Genomic DNA, 23,226 nt, shown 5'->3' with positions numbered 1-23,226 from the left:
GTGACACCATTTCAACCATATCCAGACCTGATCAACCGTCTACAATCATTTCATGCGACAAATGGATGTCACAGTCAGGTCAGATGAAGGAGACTGCCGATATCTCATCACTGCTGGGTTTGATAATACCATTAGTGTGATCAATGGGCCTCCCCTTATCCCAAACTCTTCATTAATTTAAGATGATAAAACAGTTTTACAGCATTAATTTTGGAATGGTGATTATGCTGCTTGTGCGAGGTTGTGCTCCCTCACCCCTGACCTTCATAGGCAGTGTCTAAATTCTCCACTACTGTGCCAGGGAGACACCCACACTACACTAAGTATGGAACATGTGATTGCTGGAAAGAAAATGTGTGTGTGGGGGTTTTTCCGACAAGGCAAGAAAAATCTATGACTGACAAATATATGTGAAAACTGCCTAAAGGCTTGAGTGTGATGAAATATAGTATTCAAGGATAGCAGCTGCTTCTCCTGAAGGAAGTGAGTAGTCAGGAGTGTGTCTCGTTGTGTAGATTTACAGTCAGAAGAGCGAAATAGTCTACATACTTGCACTAATATATTGTTTTATCGTGGTAAAGTTGAGCAACATTTTCACCTTTCATGGAAATATTTTTAAAGCCCAGCTAACAAGCCTTGTTAGTAATATCTCATTATAAACTTTGTCAAGACTGTCACTTGCTGTAAATAGCTGAGGTTGAGTAAGACAGTTAAGGCGTGAGAAGCTATCTCCAACAGCTGTACCCTGCGGCCTGTGTTCGGGTGAATGTGTTGACACCATATCTTATTAACCATCTGAGTTCACTTAAGATCATTTGACTTTGAAGATGTAAGCAATTACCAAGGCTGCAGAAGTGAGAGAGTTGCATCACACTGGCTTTCTGGGGGTCTTTGCACCTGCATTTTAGATGAATTTCCAGCAGAGGGCAGCACAGAATAACCTCACTTTCCAACGTGTATTTTTGTGAAGTATTTATTTGTGTTAAAATGATTCGTTTGTACAGCACCACTTAAGTTCTTTGGCTGTTGAGGCACAAATATTTGACCAAGCAATATTTATGATTCAACAGAATTAAACACCCACATTTTAAATTTGTAAATCCTTAAAGGCTCAAGTATATTTGATATGTTTAGCTACGTATATTTTGAGAGGTTTTACTTCTACATGTAATATTTAAGAATCAATGAGTTCTCTCTTTATAACTTCTGAGGTAGTCACCTAGTCCGCAGTGACTGTCCATTCCACTTCTCCAGTGCCCTTTGACCTTACTCTGTTCTGCTTCCCTTGTCCTCTCCTCCTCCTCTCTTCCTCCTCCTCTCTTTCTTCTCCCCTCATCTCTCCTCCTCCTCTCTTTCTTCTCCCCTCATCTCTCCTCCTCCTCTCTTTCTTCTGCCCTCGTCTCTCCTCCTCCTCTCTTTCTTCTCCCCTCGTCTCTCCTCCTCCTCTCTTTCTTCTCCCCTCGTCTCTCCTCCACTCCTTCAAGTGTTCAGCCTGTGGATGACACAGAATCCTCATACTCCGATTTCACCCTCTCATCATGACATCCATTAAAGTTGTGCTGGGTCCTGAGCCCCATTGGCTTGACAGCACATTAGCACTCGGACCATTGAACGACAACAAGGACTGACTGAATTATTGATACCAACACAACTAATGAGGAAACCCTATCTCATGTCTTTTGCTGACACACACGCACACACACACACACACACGCACGCACGCACACACGCGCACACACACACTTAACCTGACAGCGGTCAGGTTAAGTGTGGTTCGTCACTCTTTGTGATTTGTGTTTGTATTTGTCAGAGTTTGCTCACACTGACTTTGTGCATGCCATTTGCTGCTGCAGAGAGGTACTGAAGTGTCAGTCTACTTCTTAGTATTCTCACCAACACTGTGTGAGTCACCCAGTCCTCAGTCAGGGAGGGGGCAGTGGAGGAGAAGGGGGTGTGGAGATGGCGGGAGCAGGACAAGAGGAGGCCCTCGGAACAGCGTTTGTGTTGCCCCAGGCTCACGTGTTTGTACCAGTGTGTTTGCAAGCATGCTCACCCAGGGGGATTAATTTTTTGACAGTTTTGTTAAGCCTTCTCCTGCTCTGTGGCACAGAGCTGTGTGATGCTCTGAAGTATCACTGTACTTATTGGGATTCATCTTGAGTGGGACATGACAGAAGACATTTTCTGATCTATTTGATGGCGTGAAGGGCTTATAGACCCAGTATATCTTCCCCATCCTTTGGTGAAAACACATAGCAGTAGTCCTGTTGTGTCCACCCTGTCTCTGTATTCCCTGTCCCCTGGTTGTCTCCTCTTGTCACTCCACACCTCCTCATCCCTCTGCCAGTTTGTGTTTAGTTTCAACGCGGCCCCTCCTTCCAGTGCTTCCTCAGCTCTGTCGCTTTCTATTTCATCTTGCGTTTTGTGCCTGCCGCCCCCTCCTCTGCACTCCCTGTCTGAATCACATCCTTTGTCAAAAATGCAGTGGTTGATCAGTTGTGGTGTAACCTTGCCTGTGCAGGTTAAGGGATGGAGACAGCACAGGGGGATAGGACAGAGCCACGTGGATAAAAGGTTAATCCTTAAACAAGTCTAGGCGCCAACACCAAAGACGGAGAGGGGGAGGGTCATAAACAACCACTGCAATAAACCGATCTGACAGTCAGCCCTGCCTCTGTGTGTGAGAACAGCGGTTCGGGGAGACAGGATTTTTCAGTCCGTGTCCCCCCTACATGACTTCCACTCTGGATGATGACAAGTCTCTGCAGCTTTCCCCATTGGCCGAAACCGCCACCAATCAGAGTGGAGGCATGTAAGGTGCCTGTAGGTTATTCCCAACACCAAAAATCAAGAAGCTGTGAGAGGGAGCAGAGTCGACACAAGTGTGGGGCTGTTTGTATTTAGAGGGAGAACCGAACCAGGCACGACTCGCTGCAGTGACGATTTATCTGAAGCTGCTTCTTTGAAATCAGATAGAGAAACTGCCCGTCAGCTTTTTGTTGGAGAGCACACTGCAATTCCTTCAGGCTGCTGTGGAGAAGAAGATCCAGGCTTGTGTGTTGGCTGCCCCGCTGATTGGCTGTCACACTTTAGGCTCCCCCTCCTCTCTCTCTCCCTAACCCCCTTTTCTCTCGCTCTCTACCCCTCTGCGACTAACCCCCCTCCAAGCACGTCCTTACACTCACCTGAGCCACAACTGCAGAAGCCTGGACCACCTCTTACTAACTCTCCTCTCTCGCACACGCCCCCAGAGGTTTACCTGGACAGGGGCAGAGGCGCTGAGCGACAGTATGTGCAGCTGCGTCACCTCACCTCTCCTTGATCTACCTTGCTGAGTTGCCTCTTTCTGGAAAGTGGCGAGGAACTCTGAAAAGACGTGCTTTTTCCTCTCTCGTAGCTATTGTCCCCTAAATGTAAACAGGGGAAACGGGGTCAACTGCGGAGCGCTTTTCAACCAGACCAAAGACGGACCGCTCAGCATGATTTTAGGTGAGTTTGGATATTGTTTTTTGAAGGCTCATTCTGCTTGTGAATACTTGAACTTGGACACGGGCAGCAGCAGCAGCAGCAGCAGCAGCGGATCTGTAGTGTCTATTAACAGCTCCGGACACTAGACATCTGTCAATACTAAGTGCTGAGAGGGGCTTTAAATCATGGTTAGTGCGTGTAATCACCCTAATAGTGTACCATTAATGTAGCAGGTGTGAGTGATGACAGAGAAGGTCAAAGTGTTTGTTGCCTCACCATATCATTTTGAGCTGTTTGGTCACATGACTGGACTCCACTATTTCTAGGACTTTGAGTGAAGGGACAGTTACATTTCACTATTTGTTTGTTTTTGCCATAATGGCACCAGCCTCAAAAGCATTAAAACGATTCCTGAGTGATTTTTGTCATTTAATATGTCATGCAATTTTTAATGTTGGGGTTATAGAAGCTTGTATGCAAACAGTATATCATGTTATTATTTTGTAGGCTTTGTTCCGTTCCGAGTCAGCCAGTTTTCTACTTTAGTATTCCGCTCTCATAGTGGCCGTGTCTGCAAGTGGTCTGTGTGGCTCTTATATAGTGAGTCCGTACATTTATCCAGGCAGTGACCTTCACTGCATTTACACACAAAGGTGCGCACATGCCCAGCTGTGTAAATCCGATTGGAGATGTGTGTGCTTGAGTGGTCATGTGAATCAACTTGTGAGAGCGGGGTTTTGTGGCTAGTCTTTGTTTTTGGTGTGTGTTGCTATGTGGGGAGAGCTCACTTTGTCTTAACGCATGCCTGGGCTGATTCAGGAGCGACTCGTTTCTGCTCCCGGCAGGCATGTTTTTCATGCAGACTTCTGTAATGATTATAAAGGGGGAAGTCTAAGGTGTCTGAAGTCATAGTGCGTATTTTGTTTAGCTCTAGACTTTACTACTATTTATTTGTGTGCGAGAGAAACTTTAGATTTTTAAGAGTAATTCTTTGTACAGTTTCCAGAAGAGTCAAGTTGTTGAGTTTATGTGATGGGTCAAAGTGTCTTGTGCCTCATTTAACACTTAGACATGCTGTGTCTTGATCAGCTTGCAGGTGTTAGCAGGATCTCCTGGTAATGATATTTGGTCAGAACACGTTAACAGCAGCTCTCTCCCTGCAGCTGGTGCGCTGTAGTAAATACTGAGGGAAACTAGACATTTGAACTAATGGTGTGAACTACAGCCTCTTCTTTTAACAGTTTACTGCTCACAGTTAAATCTGGTATTTTGAAACCTGTGTCTTTTACTAACTTTAAATGTTGTTAATGACTTTATGTGTTTAGTAGCTTACACACTGCCTGGCCCAAAAAAAAAGTAATCACATGGATTCAACTGAGGTATTTCAACTGATCCGGTGTGTGGCTTCTCATTTCTGAAACAACCATGTGGAAAGATAATCCCATGGTCATGGAAAATATGTCAGTATGTTTGATTGGATGATTTAAAGTTCAAATCATTGGCATCAAGCGTGGATGACTAAGGAGAAGCAGAAACTAATGTACTACAGATCTGAACCCCAGTGAGAGTGTTTGGGACGAGCTGGAGAAGGCTTTGTGCAGTGGACACACTCTCTCATCATCAACTGGTGAGAAATAATAGATAGACACACTTAATATAAATACATATTTTTATATTGCAGACGCTTATTGAAACTATTCCACAGTGAATGTGTACTGTAATCAAAGCTAAAGGCGGTTCTACCAAATATTGGAGTATGTGACCTTTTATTTCTATGGTGACCTTTGTGGCCAGGCAGTATCACTACCTCTTTGTCCATACATTTTTCATTTAAAGAAATTTGTCACTAGTAAGTTTCACAAATTCAAATATTTCTGCTCCATTTGCATCATGATGATGACATAATGAATTGACATGAGTGAATGTTCTGCTCTGAACAGGCTAATGTCATTGTAATGACCTTTACAGTGGTGAAACCAGTTCAGATAAACCACAAACAAATATCAACATATATTTTCAGCTAACCTTGCCCTGACACATAAAGAGTAATGGAACATTCAGGTGTTGAAGCCTTTGGTATTATTTCACAGCAGTAATGACTGTCGCCCGCTCAGGTGTAAAATGCAAGCAATGCTACATTAGCTGTTTCCTGTGAAATTGTTGCCGTGACCTTGAACAATAACCTTGCTATTGCGTGTCTTGTGGAGGACTGCATGCAGTCGAGGCTCTTGGAGCTCTCTGGGTCTGCTGGAGGACTCTGGCTGCTCTCGTAGTGATGAGAGTCCTGATGCTGATAATGGCAGTGGATATGTTACTGTATACAGCGCTGCAGGCAGCAGATCCACCAGGCTCTGCACCAAACTATAGCACCAGTGCTACCAGCAATTTGTCCAGATGACACTCAATTTACCAAATAGACTACAGAGCACGAGAACACCTGCAAGATGACAGCATGGTCACTGTGCTCCCGGGGGACACTTTCACTGAAACACAAGCCTCTGACAAGTTTTTGAGTTTACGTGATTGTTGTTGTCGTTGTTGTTGTTGTTGCTTTTAATGGCGGCTGCCAACTGCAAAGGTGCATTTACCACCATCTATTATTTAGACTTTATTCTTTAGATTTTTCCCGCTCTTCTTGATTCATGTAGATGGCATTAGTCAGGACTGCCCTTAGCCTTGACCATGTGATCGCTCTGTCTCCATGTCTATTGTTCAGGAATGCAAGGGTGCTCACATCTCATCTGTCTTCATAAAGCCTGTCTTCTCATTGACTTGTCTGCATTAGCCTGCTCCCTCCTCTTCGTCTGCTCACCTGCACTGGAGGTCTCTTCTGTTTCCATTGCCCTGGTTTGGTTGTTAGGTTCAGAGTGAAAGTTATTGTTCCTCTGATTTGAGATTAGTTTGGTATGTGTTGTACAAGTTGCCTTTGTGGGTGTCTTTGCATCTATGTAATTTGCATGCTTTACTGTCTGCTGTAAAAATGCTAAATCTGTATGCCAGCTCTCATTGTTTCAGTGTTTCTCAGACCTCCTGGAATCGGCAATGGATTTAGAATAGCTCTACAGTATGTAACTAAGCTGGATGGCACTTGACCTATTTTACCTTCTGAACAGCTCTACAGCACTTCTATGGAGATGACTTATTCCCAGAGCAGTAATTAGAAAAGGCCACACACACAAACAGGAATCTGGGATGGAGGGTTCAGAGGTAAAGAGGAGAAACACCCATTATGTGTGTGTATTTATATTAAAGCAGAGGATTGGGGATTCCACTGTTGACTTTACTCTTGATGTGTGTGCCACAGTAATGAGCTTTCCTCTTGCAGTTTCTCTCTGGCTGCTCTTTTATCACACTATAGTGCAGTTTGTGGGAGACTTTGATATTACAAGAGTAGAAGAGGTGTCCCTGCTCCCCTCTCAGTTGTGCTCCTCTGCACTGCCCCATTTGTTTATGCTGGAGTGACTGTGTGTCAGCAGCTTGTCAATACTGTCTGTAAGAGACTCTAATGAATAGGCCTGTTATTGGACTGGTGGGATGGCTACCCATTGTGTCTGTGAGTGTGAGAAGGTTATTGGAGTGTGTGGTGCAGAGGAGAGATGGAGGTGTTTCTCAGGATCCTTCATCGGTCTATAGACTGTACTGCAGTGTGCTCCATCAGGGAGCAGCCACCAGGAGTCAGAAATAATACTATACATATTGGTCTAACGTCTAATAGTTGCATGGACTGCCTAATTGAAATATTTTTAATTTGATTAAGACAGGGGGATAGAATTAAAGAAGATAATTTAATACACCATGTTAGCTTTCAAGGCATTGTAAAATATGCATTTGGTTAGTATAATTAGTTAAAGTAGAATATCTAAAAAAGCGCTAAAATTTTGGATTTTATTTAAATCTTTATGTAAGTCATAAGTTAAACACAGTGATTTACATGTTTATCTTGATAACATTAAAGCTTTGATAACGATTTGATTTATGGAATTGTATCAGTTGTATTCAGTTCTTTATGTATCATGTATTTCAGAACACTTGACAGTTTGCTTGCATGTTCCACCTTTGTGGTCCCAAACTCTGCCCAGATGCTCAATACCTCTGTCCTGCATAACTACTCTGTCCTGGGACTCCGCTGCTGCTCTGTGAAGCACAAAAGTCCACCTGCATCATTATGGTGCCACATTAGTCCAGTGAGTGGTCCGCCTGGTTGAATACTTACTGGGAGTCCCGGGGTTACAAGACACCTGGGACACTCTGGAAAAGGCGTTTGCATGCTCCGACAGTCAGTCTGATCACCAAGTGGAAAGGCACTCAGATGATCCTCAGTCCTGTTGGCTTATAGTGTCACTGAGGCCTGTTTAAATTGTGTCACTTTGGTTACTCAATATGTTGTATAATAAACTACATTGGCTTTAACTGCACATACAGGTGGCATAAGTTGTCTTTATAAATGAAGAGACTTTTTTATAGTTCCAGATATAGAGAAGATGAAAGTGTAGTACAGTTGTATCCATTGTTTGTTTAGAGATCAAATTGTTTTAAATTAAATGTGATTATTGTCTAACAGTGTTGGAATAGGCACAGTTTCCAGCCGCCAAGCATAAAAGACTGGGCAAGGCTAACGTTTGGCGGCCAAAGATGTTGCATTAATCATGGCCGCGCTATTTCTGTGAGCTTAGAAGAGGAGAGAGAAGAAAGCAGTGGGGCAAGGAAGAAGAGGGAAGACACAACACAGTGATAAGTGTCTTTATGAACGAAGAATTAGCTCCATCCAGCTTTGCAGCTGAGAGGAGACTCCTCTGAGCACCGTAAAAATAGGATTTCACACAAAGACCAAAAGAGAAATCAATTCTCCTTGAGATGCAGCAAGGTCACTTCATCAGAGCCTGGTTAGAGCGGAGGAAACAAGGAATCTGAGGAAGAAACCAAAGGATAGAGGGAGAGGACAGGAGAAGAGCTGTCCGGCTGTTATAGAAATGAATGTAGAGGCAGACTACAAGACGAGTGAGAATGTTAAATCTGGCCCACAGGGACAAACTGATGCTTCGGCACAGATTCTATACTGCGAGTGTACTCTGACTCATATTAAAGGGGGATGTGGACATATTTGGGGCATAACACTATAGCCTAGTTTGAATTTACATGAATTAATTTACAGTATGTTTAAGGTGGAATTGATCAACTATGCTCTCTCAGTGTACATTAAAGGCTTCTTTACTCTTACTTTGAACAAACCAAATACCAAGTTGACAGTGCCCCTCTCTCTTCATCCATCTATTCACATGCTTTCTATCTACACACAATTCCAGACACTGACTAAATGAACAGCATTATCTTTTACTTCCAAGTAGTCTTGAGCGGAGCATTTAATTCTTAATGTTACATGAAGTGCTCAAAATAGCCTAAGTCCATGCTCTGATGCCTCTTAGAGAAATCTGCCCCAGTGCAAGTAAAAAAACAAGACACTAATGAGATGCTGAGAGGGTAGTGATGAAAAGGGTATAACTATTATGCTTGCCCCACTGAGGCACCAAGCTAACTGCTAATAGCTCGCAGCAAGCCCTTTTTGGCTGTGGTTGAGGGCCTCTCTAACAAGTAGTCATAAGATCCGCGTGGGGCAGGTCTTAGCGCTGGCGTCTGGTATGCGCACCTGTCTCCACACAAGTCCAGCCCCTTTTCGAGAGACAGTGAAGCAAGAGAGAGGGGCCCTGCCAGAACCTGCAGCGGCTCCCAGCCCTGGCCCTGGGGGAGCGAGGGAGTGGGGGAGGTGTGGAGACAGAGGGAAGGGAGGGGAGGGAGGGAGGGAGGAGGCCAGATCAGGTAAGGTGCCAGAGGTATGGATTAGAAGGCTGTAAGGGACAAACAGGTAATGTGGTATCTGAGGACATCCACTTACAGTATGTTACTATGGCCGCACAGGTCACAAGCACATACTGTCTATCGGTTCTTCTTGTCATTTTTATTTTATTTTTGGATATCTTGCTGTTTTGTTTTCTCTCCATGTCACGTTTTGTTGGAAAGATTTTTTAAAACCGGTTAAAGCAAAGTGAATGTAGCTCTCTGAAACCCACTGACTGTCATTTGCACTTCTAAAACGTGGCAGAAATACACAGGAATCCAGCAAATGAGGATTTCCATAAAATTAGCAAAGTCGGAATCTCCAAAGTTGGTCCAATGAGACAGGATTCGCAGCACAAATGCCTTCAATTTGCGTTCGTCATATCTGAATAATGTTGGTTAATGTTGAGGCTTGTTTTGGGGAACGGCTGACTAATTTCACATCGGGGTTTGACAGAACATTCATTCATTACAACACCATCTGACATTTACCGTGTCATTCATTCTCATTTGCACTGTGAGCGTTGTGTGTATTTGAGGAATAGTATTTACAATAGCGCAGAAAATGTTTTTTGTCCTAGCGCTGGGCCAATAATCACCAAGCAGCCAGCACCACAAATCTTCATTAGAGGATTAGGCAGCAAGGAGACAGCCTGTGTTCTTTGGCTTTTATTGGTCGCCACACATCCAGCACTATCAGACTTAGATTCTGCTTTTCTTGTCTCTTCTAGTTAAACCTGTGAATAAGATTATCTCTCAGACAAGGAAAACTTGAAAATGACATTGCCATCAGTGCTCTGTAACTCTGCATTAGTCCCAAAAAGGACACACTTGTTTGAACAAAAATATGTTTTATGGATTTTTTATGGAAGTACTTATAGTTTAATCTGAGATTAGTCATAAAATATCATATTTAGTGAAACAATTATTCAACTGACGCTTAAACCGTTTGAATGATTCATTGGGTGCCTTCTACTGTAAGATGTAAATTCCTTGCACAGATCTTATCGTTGAATCTTTTTAGAGGGAAAATGGTGATTTTGATTTGCTCTGGCCCAAACGCCCTGTGAGACACATCCACTCTCTGCATCTCATTGTTTTATTTTGTCCTCTGCTCGATGCATATGCTTAGAGCTCTCCAATAATGCTCACACGCGCTGTCACTTTGTTCCCTTGAGGAGTATTAGCTGCCCACTGGCCACTCGTACTCAAGACAGAACAAATTAAGGTCATGGCAAAGAGAACCGAGCCAGGGAAGGACACCCCCGTCTGCCAGGCAAATGTGGATGTGCCAGTCTGTGTGTATTTTGGGGTTGGGCACTAGAAGGGAATTTGTGTAAAAAAAAAGAAAACGGAATGGACTAAATGGTATAGAGCAGTTATGATGGTCTAAATCCACCCTAACTCGGGTCTAAACCAATATCAATAAAATGCTGTTCTAGATTATGATTATTATTATTACTATATCAGTAAACCACCGGTGTAGTACCACAGCAATGTCCCACTCAACAGGAAAGTCCCCCTCATTGTTCTAATTTGGAGATATAGAAAATGACAAACTTCAAACAGTGACTAATTCTCTTCTGAAACATGCTTCATAGTAAAATATTGCATGTCCTTTTTATTTACTTTGAGGGGGCTGTGACTCACCTGTGGCTGTGGTTGTTGCCCTTAAGTGTCCAGATACAATGTTCAACCTCTTTGTGAGGCTGTTGCCAAGATTAATCTCGTCAACATGTCGATTGGTCTGATTCTTACTTGAGTTGGGCATCGTTTATAGTCTAAAATGCTTGAAAAGAGCTAATTAAATATTAAAAGTACTATGTTGTAAACCTTCCAATAGGGGTATATGGTGATATTTCTGCACTATTGTGATTCATATTTCAGAAATTTCACATTTGTCTGATAATAAAACCTCAACTAATACGTTTAAAGACATGTTTTAACACATTTTTGTTGAGTTGACATTATATCCACTGACTATCGTTATTGGGATGCCCCTAATTCTTACTGATTCATACTCACAAAAGCAGACAGGAAAGGGCATGGAGTGAGTTAATTGTAGTTTGCAAGAGTAAATAGTGAGCATAAGACACAAGTATTTCGTCCCATGGATCGGTCAGATATAAAGTCACAATGATACAATCGTTTTTAGAGCTTGCGACCCCGTTTTAGTCGAACAATTGATGCACTAATTGATGCCCTTTAGTGACCAAGAATTTCTTTAGTCACTACGGTCCTAGTACTTTGATTACCCATGGCATTACCCATAGACACGTGTTCTTTTTTGTGTGCTGTGACATGCTACAGCTACATTGTGACTCCTGGAGGGACGTGGGGGTTGGTGAGGCCTCGTTTGTGCCCGCAGACCTCCCCTCGGGCGCGGGATCGTATTCTGCCTGAGTGTGCCTGCTGTAATCCATCGCTGCAGGGAGGTGACCTTCACAGCGGGCTGCGGCAGTGGCTCTGAGACCAACCTGCCACGCTGACGGCACCAGGCCACCGCACGGCACCTCTTAGATAATTACCTTTTCACATCCACACTCCCGGGCAGTTGCTCTTTTTCCTGTGTCAGCTTTAATTAATTTCCAAGTGATGCCGCGTGTACCATCATCAGTGTTCAATACTTGTGAGCCAATAATGTTATCAAAGGGCTCAGTGGCTGCTCCTCCTCACAGTTTATGTTGAAGATTTTCAAGTTTGGCGCTGTGAAATGTTTGCTTCGTAAAGGTTTTATGCCTAAGATAGAATTTCTAAAGTTATTGGCAGATACGTGGCGATGACGCAGCCAAATAAGTCCCCCCTCATGAAAGATGCATGCTCCCAGAGGCTCTGATGGAGAGGAGAGAGTAGCAGGATGACAGCTGGAGTGCGCCGTGTGTGCATGGTGCAGAACAAGGTGAGACTTTATGGTAGTCTCTCCTTTCTCTCTCCTCAGTCCTCTCTTATTCACTCACTTCTGCATCCACTAAATCAAGCGCTCTCTGTGGAGCCGTTACGCTTCTAGTCACCAAGAGCCCAAACTTGCTCACTGACCTTAACGCGGTCTGCTTTAGTGATCTGTGCCTCGCTCTTTCTTTGCACTTTCTCTCACGTCTGAGCCCTCTATATTTACCAGGAACAATCACTGTATTTTCCGCCCCAGTGCCCCGTGATGCAGCAGTCCCAGCCTCCAACAGCAAGAAGCAATGTGAGCAATGTTAGCATAACATTTGTCCTTTTGGCTTAAGAAAATGTTAACCGTGTCGCCAACATCAGTGGTGTAATGCAGTGTCATGTAGAAACATGTAAATGTATGCATGGTTCCATTAGAGGAGACGCTTCCAACAGCTGCAAATGTTATTTGATTATTCATGTATGCAGCAGGTATAAGCAGTAAAAATGTATGAATATAAGTTTCATTTATATATCAGGCATTTAAAAATAATGAATGGTTATGCTGCAGTCAGATCCAGATGGCCTTTAAAAGGTACAATTACAGCCTCAGGTATGTGTATGTTTTTATTCTGTTAGCATTTCAGCAGGACATAAACAACTGAAATCTATCTGGCTTGTTAACTACGCTTTCTATTTTTTCTGAGCATTCGATTCAGCGTCTGATGATAGTGATTATCTGCTGTGGACAGAAAACATTAACATTTGAACAATTTTACTGCTCGAGCACAAAATCAGGTGCTTCAGGTGTTCCCGACTCCTCTCTTTACAAAAACACTAGTACTACTTCTACGATTCAACTTTTATTTCCTGCTTTTTTATTTTAGTTTCCAAAATCAACTAGTTTTGTTTGGTCTGTTTGATTGTATAAAATGTGGAATTGTTATTCATATATTTGGGAGGGACATTTGTGCGATATGTGGCCGGACAGTTGTAGCTAAAGGAGGGTGGTGCATGAATGACAATATAATCATTTTGTCCAGGTGTCAAATTAGATAATGGTTAATCAGAGACGGTGATAAGCAATATGTTTGCATATGTTGAATTGGATATTTGGATTGGGGAAATTAACAGTGACAGATCCCAACACTTATCACAAATTGAGCAAGCGCTTGAATAAAACATAGTGCAGACAAACAACATCATTGGAGAAAGCCATTAAGTTCTAGATTAGGCGCACGGCTGCTAATGCAGTCGGTTGGTTTGCAAAGACCCTGAACCCACAAACAAACGCATCAGACTGAATAACAGTGTGTCAACATGCAGAATGATTAGCATGCTAATCCCAGGACAACACCATGCACATGCCGCTGCAGTCACCACACACATTACCCCAATATGCATGTGTTGTATTGAGAGCTTTACAAGCCACTGATGAAACAATGTTTTCAGTATCACAATCAGTTTATTAGATTCTGACATTATATTCCCTCATGTATGCACACAAAAACTTCCCAGCAGGTGGTATTTAGACAACCGTTTTATGGCACTGCCGTGATAACGCCTTGTAAATGTGTGGCGAGTGTGTGAGGTGGAGGAGATGTGGCACTGTGGGAGAACGGGGCATCGAGTGTGCAATGACTGGTCTTCTGTGTAGCATTCTGTTAAAGCTTTTTTTCTTTTTATTCGAAGTGTATGAAAATAAATACAAAACACACAAATGACACACAGAGATCCCCAGTTCCTAACAAAGTATTTACTGGTAGATAAGATTTAATATCCGTATGTAAACCGTAGCAATGACATAATATATCAATCAAAACATTAAGTGGAATTCATTTTCACACCTGTGTTTACTAATCCTACAGAAGCAATTCGATTAACATTAACTTTGATTTATATTTGTGACAGACGGTGCTTTATATGATGATGGTGACACATCGCCCTTTAGTATCAGCATTTCAATCAGTAAAACCATTCAAATATATGGTATAGTCACAAAATGGTGAGCGATACCAACCATGAGTTTATGTGTACGATTAGCTCTGTTTTGCAGCGCTGTAAATACGTGGTCCTGACACGTCGCTGTCACCTGCTCTCCTTGGGCTGTGGAAATGTGCTGCTGCTGCAGTCTCTCACACCTCTGTTCTGCATGGTGCCACTGGGCTGTCCTCCAAAATGGATCCACTGCTGCACGCGTGTCACCCTGTCACCACTGCAGAGCGGAGGACGCACACAAGCGAAGGGAAGATGAGAGAGGCTAATTTTGGATGCAACGCATGTGGAGTTGGGATAAGCATCTTCTCTCTGCAGCTCTCCTCCTCCTACTCCTCTGTTTGTTCAATTACTGCAGCAAGAGAGAGAGGGGGGCAGAGAGGAGATGCTCAGTGATGCAGGGCATGTTGAGCGGAAGATGGGGGGACTAAAGCTGCCTGATATTGTCATGTAAAAATCTTAGGTGCACTTTTGCATAAAAACGAATATAAAAGAAATAACCAGACTACAATGATTTTCATGAGGGTTTTTTTGACCAATGCAAAGTACTGTACTTAAGGCAGTAACGTCTCCTTCTCTCACTCTGCATTTTATTCTGTGGGTATTTCTCTCAGCCTGCATTGTCCCATATTTGCCATATTGACCCATATTTACATTTATCATACTTGTAATGTCTAAACCGTCTCCATCTGACTTTTCTGATATCTTCAAAACACAATCTTCAAAGTATCATACATTATTTCTTCTTCAAGCAACACACAAATAGTACCTTTCTGCTAAATGTGTTAATATCCATGCAAATTGGGATCTTTTGGCTACAATTGACAACTGTGACACTTTCCTTTAACCATGATAAATACTGAAATGTAATAATCTTCTGATACATTTTAGCGGTGTCACAGGCTTCCAAGTGCTGCTGGAGCATCCTGTTCTCCGTCAGTTCTCAGCAGGGGGTCCCCATGCATCATAATAAGTTCTTAATACTGAAAACATGGAGCTTGAGCCAGAACCTCCTCACCCATCGCCCCCTTCCCTTGGCCCTCTACCCCAATCTCTGCAACTGGCTCCGGCCCAAGTTCGGAGCAATTACAGAGATGATATTCACTGTCAGTCAGAAGCTCACAAGATGAAGCTGGGCCTCTTTAACATGCTAATGGCACGCCACGTTCAATCAGACCTTTGTAGGACAGAGGGGAGGGCTGTGCAGCTCATTAAAAACATAATCAAAAATAACAAAGAGGCCCGGGCCACAAGGGAAGCAGCACCCGTTCCTCAGCCCCGACCCACCTAAGCCCCAGCTCTCACTCTCTCTGTCTGTCACTGGTGTGAGGGAAAAGTGCCATCAGAACAAGGAGAGAAGAGAGAGAGGAGAGGGCATCCAAATCAAGTTACTAAACAAAGACGGATAGAGGAAATTGTCAAGTCAGCACTTTCTGTCGTTTAGTCTCTGTGTGTCACAGTCAGACATGCCAGTGTGAGGTAACTTATGAGACGCCCTGAAATATAATATCTGGTCAGGGGTCGGTACGCAAGCACCACAGAGAAATGCAGACCAAGAATCCAACTTGAAACAACTGCAAAATGATTGTTGTCAGTGTTTATTAAAAGATGATCATGTTGACAACAATGCAACTGCAGTATGTTGTTCATCGGAATCGCACAAGTGCCTCAAGACAAATGTTATTTGTAATTCCACACCAACAAGGGCTGAGAAAAGGGCAGGTTTTACAAAACAAACAAAATGTTATTCCGATTAAACTATGGATACAATATTTGACATTTACTTGATATGACTACGTGGTTTACATAACTTTATGTTGCATATAGTTGTTTCCCCACTGCAAAACTTTGATGGAGGCTGTGGATACTTATGTCCCTCATTCATGTCTTTTGAGAATTAAAGACTGTCAAATGAAACAAATGTATGTTAAAGTAGTGTGTATGTGTCACGTTATCAATACATAATTTGGTACTTTAGCAAAAAAACACTGGTAAAGAAAATGCTTGTAATATTACCGGACGCTCTGTTACATGCATGCCAGGAAATGCAGATAACTGGTCTCCTTCATGTACTGTATATCCACAAACTATGATTGAGGTGTCTTGATTCAAATCTGGCAGATCACAGGTTTATTATAATCTCTGCTGCTTGTAACGGTGCAGTCGGATCATGCTAGAAGCAGACTTCGAGGACCATTGAACTGCATGGATAAGAAACAGCCAAGGAAATATGAAACGTGTCTTTGTTTGGACGTGTAATTGTGTTTTAGATCAGGAGAGATGACAAGCTATAATCCCCCTGTGGTTATATCTACAGTATATTAGCCAGTATTATTAGCCATTATATTAGCAGCGCGCTAAATAACTCGACTCATGATCGTCTCCTAGTCCCTTGTTTATCATGAGCTCCCTCACGGTTTGATAGGATACATTGCTATTGTTTATGAACCAAATACATTTTGACAACGATATTTCTTTGTTAAACTACTACTTGCACAAACTTAATATGAAATACACAAAAAAGTTGCGCTCTGTGATCGATTGGAGCGCCTGCAGCGTTGTGAGTTTGAATCTGGTTTGCACTGTCCTTCCCTATCTCATCTCTATTTCACGCTTTATCAAGTTTAAATAAATTATTGCTGCGTCACAAAATAATGATTTAGTAAAATATAACAAAGAATATATCAATGCAGCAGCCCACAATATCGATACTACTTCACCAAATGTAGTATCATCAATATTTCGATATCTCTGCACACTGTTATGTAGAGAGGAGTTTTGGACAGTGGTCTGACTGTTTCTCTGGCGAAGCGAGACAAAAATTGGATCAAGGTCGTACTCAAATTGACCTGTGCATGTAAAAGTATTACCAGTAGTTTCAGTTTTGATCCCTGTCGTCTGGTCAAATTTAGGATTAGGGTTTGCAGAACGGTTTCATGATCCAAAACATACACAGTTTTAGTTAAAACTCAGTTGCGCACGATGAACAGGAACTATCCTTTGTATTTTGAAGATCAGCTCGCTCCGCTGTCTCCTGGAGTCGGAGTCTGTCCCGTGCACAAAGCAGGCACAGTAGCACATGTAATCCTGCTGTCACATCTAAAGTCTCTCCTCCACTCTGTGATATCCTCATTACTCTCATTACCATGTCGCTCTGGCTTGGTTTTTCAAAAGGCCAGCTCCACTTTCATCCACGGCGTGCTTTGTTTAAGATCTCTCCATGGAGGTGTGATTCATGGTCTTCCCTTTATTCATCGCAGCAACACTAGAGGATGCAATCTTGTGCACTTGGGCGCGAGTGTGTTTATGTCTATAGACCAGAGATTTATTATGGCCGAGATCATCCAGAGCCCGCTGAATAATTCATGAGATGCTATCATGGGAAAGAAATGTGCTGAATACACCTTAGCCCAACAACGACAAAGTGTGGGACGCGGGTGCACGACAGGGAAACTTGCTCTCAACTTAGCTCCAGTGTGACAGCAGAGGGAAAACACTGCTGTGACAAATGCAGTTTACTTCACGGCCTCGCTCATGTGATTAGCTGAATCAGAGGAATCTAGGTGTAATATATTATTACACTAGAACGAACTCCATCACTGGTTAGTCTGCTAATATAGGGCCTTTCTATAGCACACATTATTATTATTACTTTCTAATATGACATCACCAGTTCATCAGTGCGGTTGCTCTGACTTGTCCTCACCTGTCCCAGTAACAGTGCAGGTCATGACCCTTCATCTTGCTTCTAGTGTCTGAGGCAGTGATGTACAGACGTGTTAATGTCATTCTGAGTTTGTTTGCGCAGGGTTAGGGTTAGTTAACCCTTTGGGTGTTGCATCTCTCTCAGCGTGCCACAGGGTGGATTCCTATAGCTTTATTCTCTACCGACGTGTGACTGAAAGAGTTAACACAACACAAAGTCATTTAACAAACATTTTAAATTAGTTATATATTTAACTAACTGCATTGTGAATGAGTTTTACTTTGAACTGAACTATTGAGACAATAAACATTTTTTATTTATTTTTTAATTTGAAGCAGAGATGTAGCAGCTTTATTAGAGTAAGTGATAGATGCTGATTAAACCAAAATGTCATTTATGGACATTCCAATGACAAGTGACATTAGACTGAGTGCCCGCAGCACTTAAAGTGATTGGAGTGTGTTGGACGCCCGAGGAGAGCACGGGCCTGGGTAGAGGACACTTTGGTGAGGCTTCTCTGTATTCATAGACACTGCAGGGCTGGACAACATCAGTCTCCTCCCCCACTCACTCTATTAGGCTGATAGCAGTTTGCCCTTTACCCTCTATAGGGAATGAAGTCAAGGGAATCAACTGGAAATGGGTTAATGTGCAGTATGAATATATTTTACCACAGGAGATGATTTTTCATAGCTTTAGGTGCTAGAAACCATGTCAGCAACAGCAACCAGTAGCTTTGCAGTTAAGAGTGAACATAATGTCATGCCTCTGCCAAAGTCTATGTAAATGATAAACAGTAATAGGAGGTGAAATAATGGGTTGCTTCATTTTATCAAGTAAAGAATGTTTTATATATGTTTTCTTCATTTCATGATCCTCTTCTTCACAGCAGTGGGGAATCACTGCTCAAAGAAACTTATTTTATTACATTTTATTTTATCTTAATAAATACTATTTCATTTATTTTACTGAACATACACAATACAGAGTGAATCAGCCTTTAACAAATACAGTCTCATTTCTTCCTCCAAAGTCTGGACTCTGCTTTAAACCACAGCACAGTTCAACTCAAACTTGTCTTCAACACTTCTTTGCTCTTTTAAAGTCATCAGGGTCAGATTCAACCTTTTACCACACAACCCAACTTCACAATGTTGTACTAGCCCTTTAAAGCCCCACCCCCTCTTCCTCTTCCTGCTCCTCAGGGTGCGGGTCTAATCTCACAGAAGATCTCCTGCCTTTGTCCATGTCCTGTGAGGTGTGCTCGCCCTGATCCACCTGTTTGTGCCGGGATGATATAGTTCCTCACCTGGGGCCACAAGTTTCAGGGAGGTGCATGGAAATAAAATCACTGTATTGTTTTGCACCTGGGCGTGTGACTGCTCCTAACTCTGCTGAGGAGGAAGGAAGGTGGACCTGGGGTTGGTCTGACAATGAACAAACGTGAAAAAGCTCGGGAGGGGCAGTGCAGGCCAGGTGGGGATACATTCTGGTATGCGGCGTTTCTCGGCCGAAAAATGTCACCTTCCTCGGCTCTCCCTCTCCTGCTTGTTTCTTTAAAGACAGATACAGAAGGTTTAATGCCATACTGCAGTGTACAACATTCCAGACAAAGCAATAACATCTCCGTGGAGACAGGCAGGTGTGTTACCCTCCAGCAGAAAAGTTACACAGTGCACCTTTAAGAGACGAGCGTGTAAGATTCAGAGTGCAGCTGAATGCCAACCTAAGCCCCATCCGCAGGGACATCTTTTCAACAAATGGACATGGCTCTTAGGTTTTACATGTTTGCACATAATCGGAATGTTAATGTCATTTAAATATTGATATTCAACATTCTTATTGCATGTTGAGCCACCATCATTTGATTTATCAAAGACATTAGCCTACAACATTCCAGAAAATCTTGAGTGGGCAGCGCTGCGATTATCTTACCATCATAGATGGCCCCCAGCCAAGGGAGGCGCAGTGCTCATTACAAAGACAAAATACATGAAAAAGAAATTTGAGAAATAGGGAAGAGCCTACAGCAGAGAGTTTAAAGAGGACAGAGGAGATTAATGGAGGGCATGGAGACTGCTAAAACAGTTTGTCCTTTTAGTTTGTGTATTCTCAAGAGGCAATGAGGTGGGTTTTGTAACAAACCAACATCATTTCCTTGTATGTCTGCCGTCATTCTGTGAGAAAAACGTATCATTGAGACCAAACAGCACGTGGATTGAGGCCAAGTACATTTAACGCTTTAATGATTTTGGGCTGGTTGACCTTGGTCGTAACAACCGCTCTGATTTATCTAACCCACTGAAGTGCCCTCACTGAAGGTAGAGCATTGTCTATGTTTAGCAAACCTGAAAAGCCATTTTGCCTCCTTAATACATTGCTTTAGTAATCATTGTCAGACATGTCTCAAGATGCTGACTCTAGACTTACATGAAGTCACCAAGCAAATGTATTAGTTTTTGATCATGTTATATTAAGATACACACATTGTTAGGCATGATGGTCTGGCCACTATACTATATATTTCAGTGGTTCACATATAGATAGAGTATAGCGTAGTATAGTATAGAGCTCTCAGACTGCTTTTATGATGATGTACGCTGTAGAGGTGAGCCATATATTAGAAATCGATCATGTCACAGTTTTTGTTTTCAAGAATTTGCTCATTTAAAACCGCAAGTACAGCATTTAAAAACAAAGTCGGCAAAAAAAGTTGATTCAAGTACAAATACAAAAACCTATACTGTGATATAACTGCACTTTTTTTGTGTCATTTTATAGTGTATTACCATTTTGTGCAATATTTAAACCTCATCCAAGACATTTACAGCACGTTTCTGATGGATCTTCATTCTAGTCGTATCAGGTGAAATCTCGCAAAAGGCCAGAATGTATAACGCATGTTTTATCTTTACTCATTCTAAAGATAAAAACAAAAAAAATCTCAAAATGATAAAATGTCCATCTCTATGTAAATGTGTGTATGAGATTCCGGCCCGACATTGTTGCGCCTCCTTCCTTGTGAGTGACCTTGTCTGCACCGTAGGATTTCCTACGTGCGCGACATCTCCTCCATCAGCCCTCGGTGTGCTGCTCCTCGCGCTCCCTCTGTGTCCCCTTCATCTGACTGTCCCCTCCCATTAGCCCTGACAGCTATTAGTCTGTCATTACTGACCTCAAAACAGCACGCACGCACTCCCCATCACTACACACACACACACACACACACACATTCAACCATCAGAGGCTCTCTAAAACCATTTGTGCTAAAACCTAATTATACAGCGTAGCATCATGGAGATAAATATTACTGTGGCGTGCTGCAGCCGGACCCGGCATATTTTCATTAGGTCTATTAATCCTGCCCTGAATGGATTGATGCGAGTTGTTGCATGAAACAAAACGCGCGGTGACTCTCCTAAAACAGCCTCGTTATAAGCGTTGTCATTGATTTAAGGTGGAACCGGAGACAAACAGGATATCAGTCATGTGGGCAGAAATAGAGCTGTATCGTATTCCCAGACCACCTTTAGTGCCCTTGGACGGTCGGATAATGCTGCACAGATGCATTGGAAAGGGAAAATTACTGAGTCAAAGGATTTGGAGAGCTGATCATATGCACTGAGAAGGTCATGACCTCGTGTATGTGTATGTTTCCTGTGTGTGTGTGTGTGTGTGTGTGTGTGTGTGTGCGTGTGCGTGTGCGTGTGCGTGTGCGTGTGCGTGTGCGTGTGCGTGTGCGTGTGCGTGTGCGTGTGCGTGTGTGTGTGTCACAGTTCTTAAAATCGTACCAAAAGTTCAGGCGCGACGGGACCAGGTGCCAGCGGGAGATTTAGGCCCTGGATTACGGCGAGTGCATCTGCTTTTGGAAATAAGCACATGTCCAAAAGTAGGCATTTATTTTTAGCATCGACATTGTATAGGACAACTGGCAGAGCAGCAGAGACGATCTCCGCGGAGATACTAGTTGTTTTACATTTGCTTTTTATGAATCAGATGTGTTAGAGTTGCCCAGAGCTGAACTTAGAACACTGATTTAAGGACAATGTTGTTGTTTTTTTACATTTTCTGGCAACTCTGTCAATCCAAGACTCAGATCCTTGGCAGGGATGTCAAGGTTGTTCTGTTAATCGATGCTCATGGTTATTCAGGACACAATGTAATCGTTACAACAACAAAAAATACAGTAATTTTGACGATTTCAGAATCAACGTTAAGTCATTTAATCCTACCAAAAATAACCTCAATGTTAAAAAGAAATAATCTGTTTATGTCACATTCTCGTTCTGAAAGTTTGATGACATGAAGCTGGTCACATGAGGATGAGATGAATAGTGATGTTTTAGACTATTTGAATGAGATAAAATGAAGGATTTCACGGTTGTTTGGTGTTAATAATTGTTAATAATTGTAAAATCGTGATGTTTCTTCTCCCAGTGACTGTAACTACGGTAAAATTTTACATTTTGACATCGCTACTCACATTCAAACCAAAAAAAAGTAATATTGTTTTGTTTTGGCCTATTCTTGGCCCATACGTTTCCATAAACATAACCAAAAAAATGAATATTACATACATCAATTCAGTTTTTCCAAGAATCTCTTTCTGCACAATTTTACATCCTTTGCTGTCTTTTTATCCCATTTTCAAACCATTTTCTCTGTGTCTTCTTTTGGACTGTGTATATTTCATTAAATCCTCCCAGGTTCTGGTTTCTTTTTTTTGAGATCAAGTGGCCTCTTTGGGCCTCTTTGGGCTTCTGGGGGGCTTCCACTGTCAGACCACAAGTGTGTCATTAACATCACACACACTCATTAAACAGAACTTCCCTTTGGTGTAATACAAGCTTTACTTCAAGTGTGTGAAAACTGTGAGTTACTATAAGTCAACAAGGTCATTCTAATGAAACACAAAGTAAGGAATACTGGAAGATGCTTTCAGTAACGTGAAATACACCGTTGTCTGCATTGATTGTGATCTTTATGCTTTTAGAAGTGTGGCTTTCATGTCAGATTGGGTTTTCGAAAACCGCAGCCCCAGAACATAACATCACATGTGCAGCAGCCTGTACTTACTCATACCTCACAGTACAATGAAATGAGCCAAATTGCTGTTTTCCAAATTGGTAGGTTGGGTCGCGTTGGGAGCCCTGCAATTACAGGGGAAAGTTTAACACCCTCCTCACCATGTTGCTTTCGTGCAGTTAGGTCTGCAGAGCGCATAACAAAACACTTATTCATTTGTTAGACATTCAGAATAAGCCGTAGTATGTCATTGTTGGAACACTGCGCTCTGCTTGTATGCTTGCAATGGTGTGAGTGACTGTGCGTGTGTGTTTTTGGATTAAGGG

The 23,226-nt window shown here is 42.5% G+C and overlaps 1 protein-coding gene across 3 annotated transcripts in view; it reads left to right on the top strand.

The window, feature by feature from the left end:
- Positions 1 to 23,226, top strand: part of znf385a (zinc finger protein 385A) — a 68,202-nt gene that overhangs the window by 2,471 nt on the left and 42,505 nt on the right. The window contains exon 1 of one of the 3 annotated variants that reach the window (XM_072449961.1): positions 2,759 to 3,489. The exons of the other annotated variants lie outside the window; for them this stretch is intronic. Coding sequence (XP_072306062.1) covers positions 3,480 to 3,489 — 10 coding nt within the window. The 5' untranslated portion in view covers positions 2,759 to 3,479. Of the gene's footprint in view, positions 1 to 2,758; positions 3,490 to 23,226 lie in introns of those variants that run through there. 3 annotated transcript variants of the gene reach the window in all.

The sequence above is a fragment of the Eucyclogobius newberryi genome, unplaced genomic scaffold, assembly GCF_026437365.1.
Source record: "Eucyclogobius newberryi isolate DKJ021-1_F unplaced genomic scaffold, fEucNew1.0.hap1 SCAF_17, whole genome shotgun sequence".
NCBI classification, from domain to species: domain Eukaryota; kingdom Metazoa; phylum Chordata; class Actinopteri; order Gobiiformes; family Gobiidae; genus Eucyclogobius; species Eucyclogobius newberryi.
The sequence above is the reverse complement of the archived record's forward strand: the minus strand, read 5'-3'. Positions and strand labels throughout refer to the sequence as shown.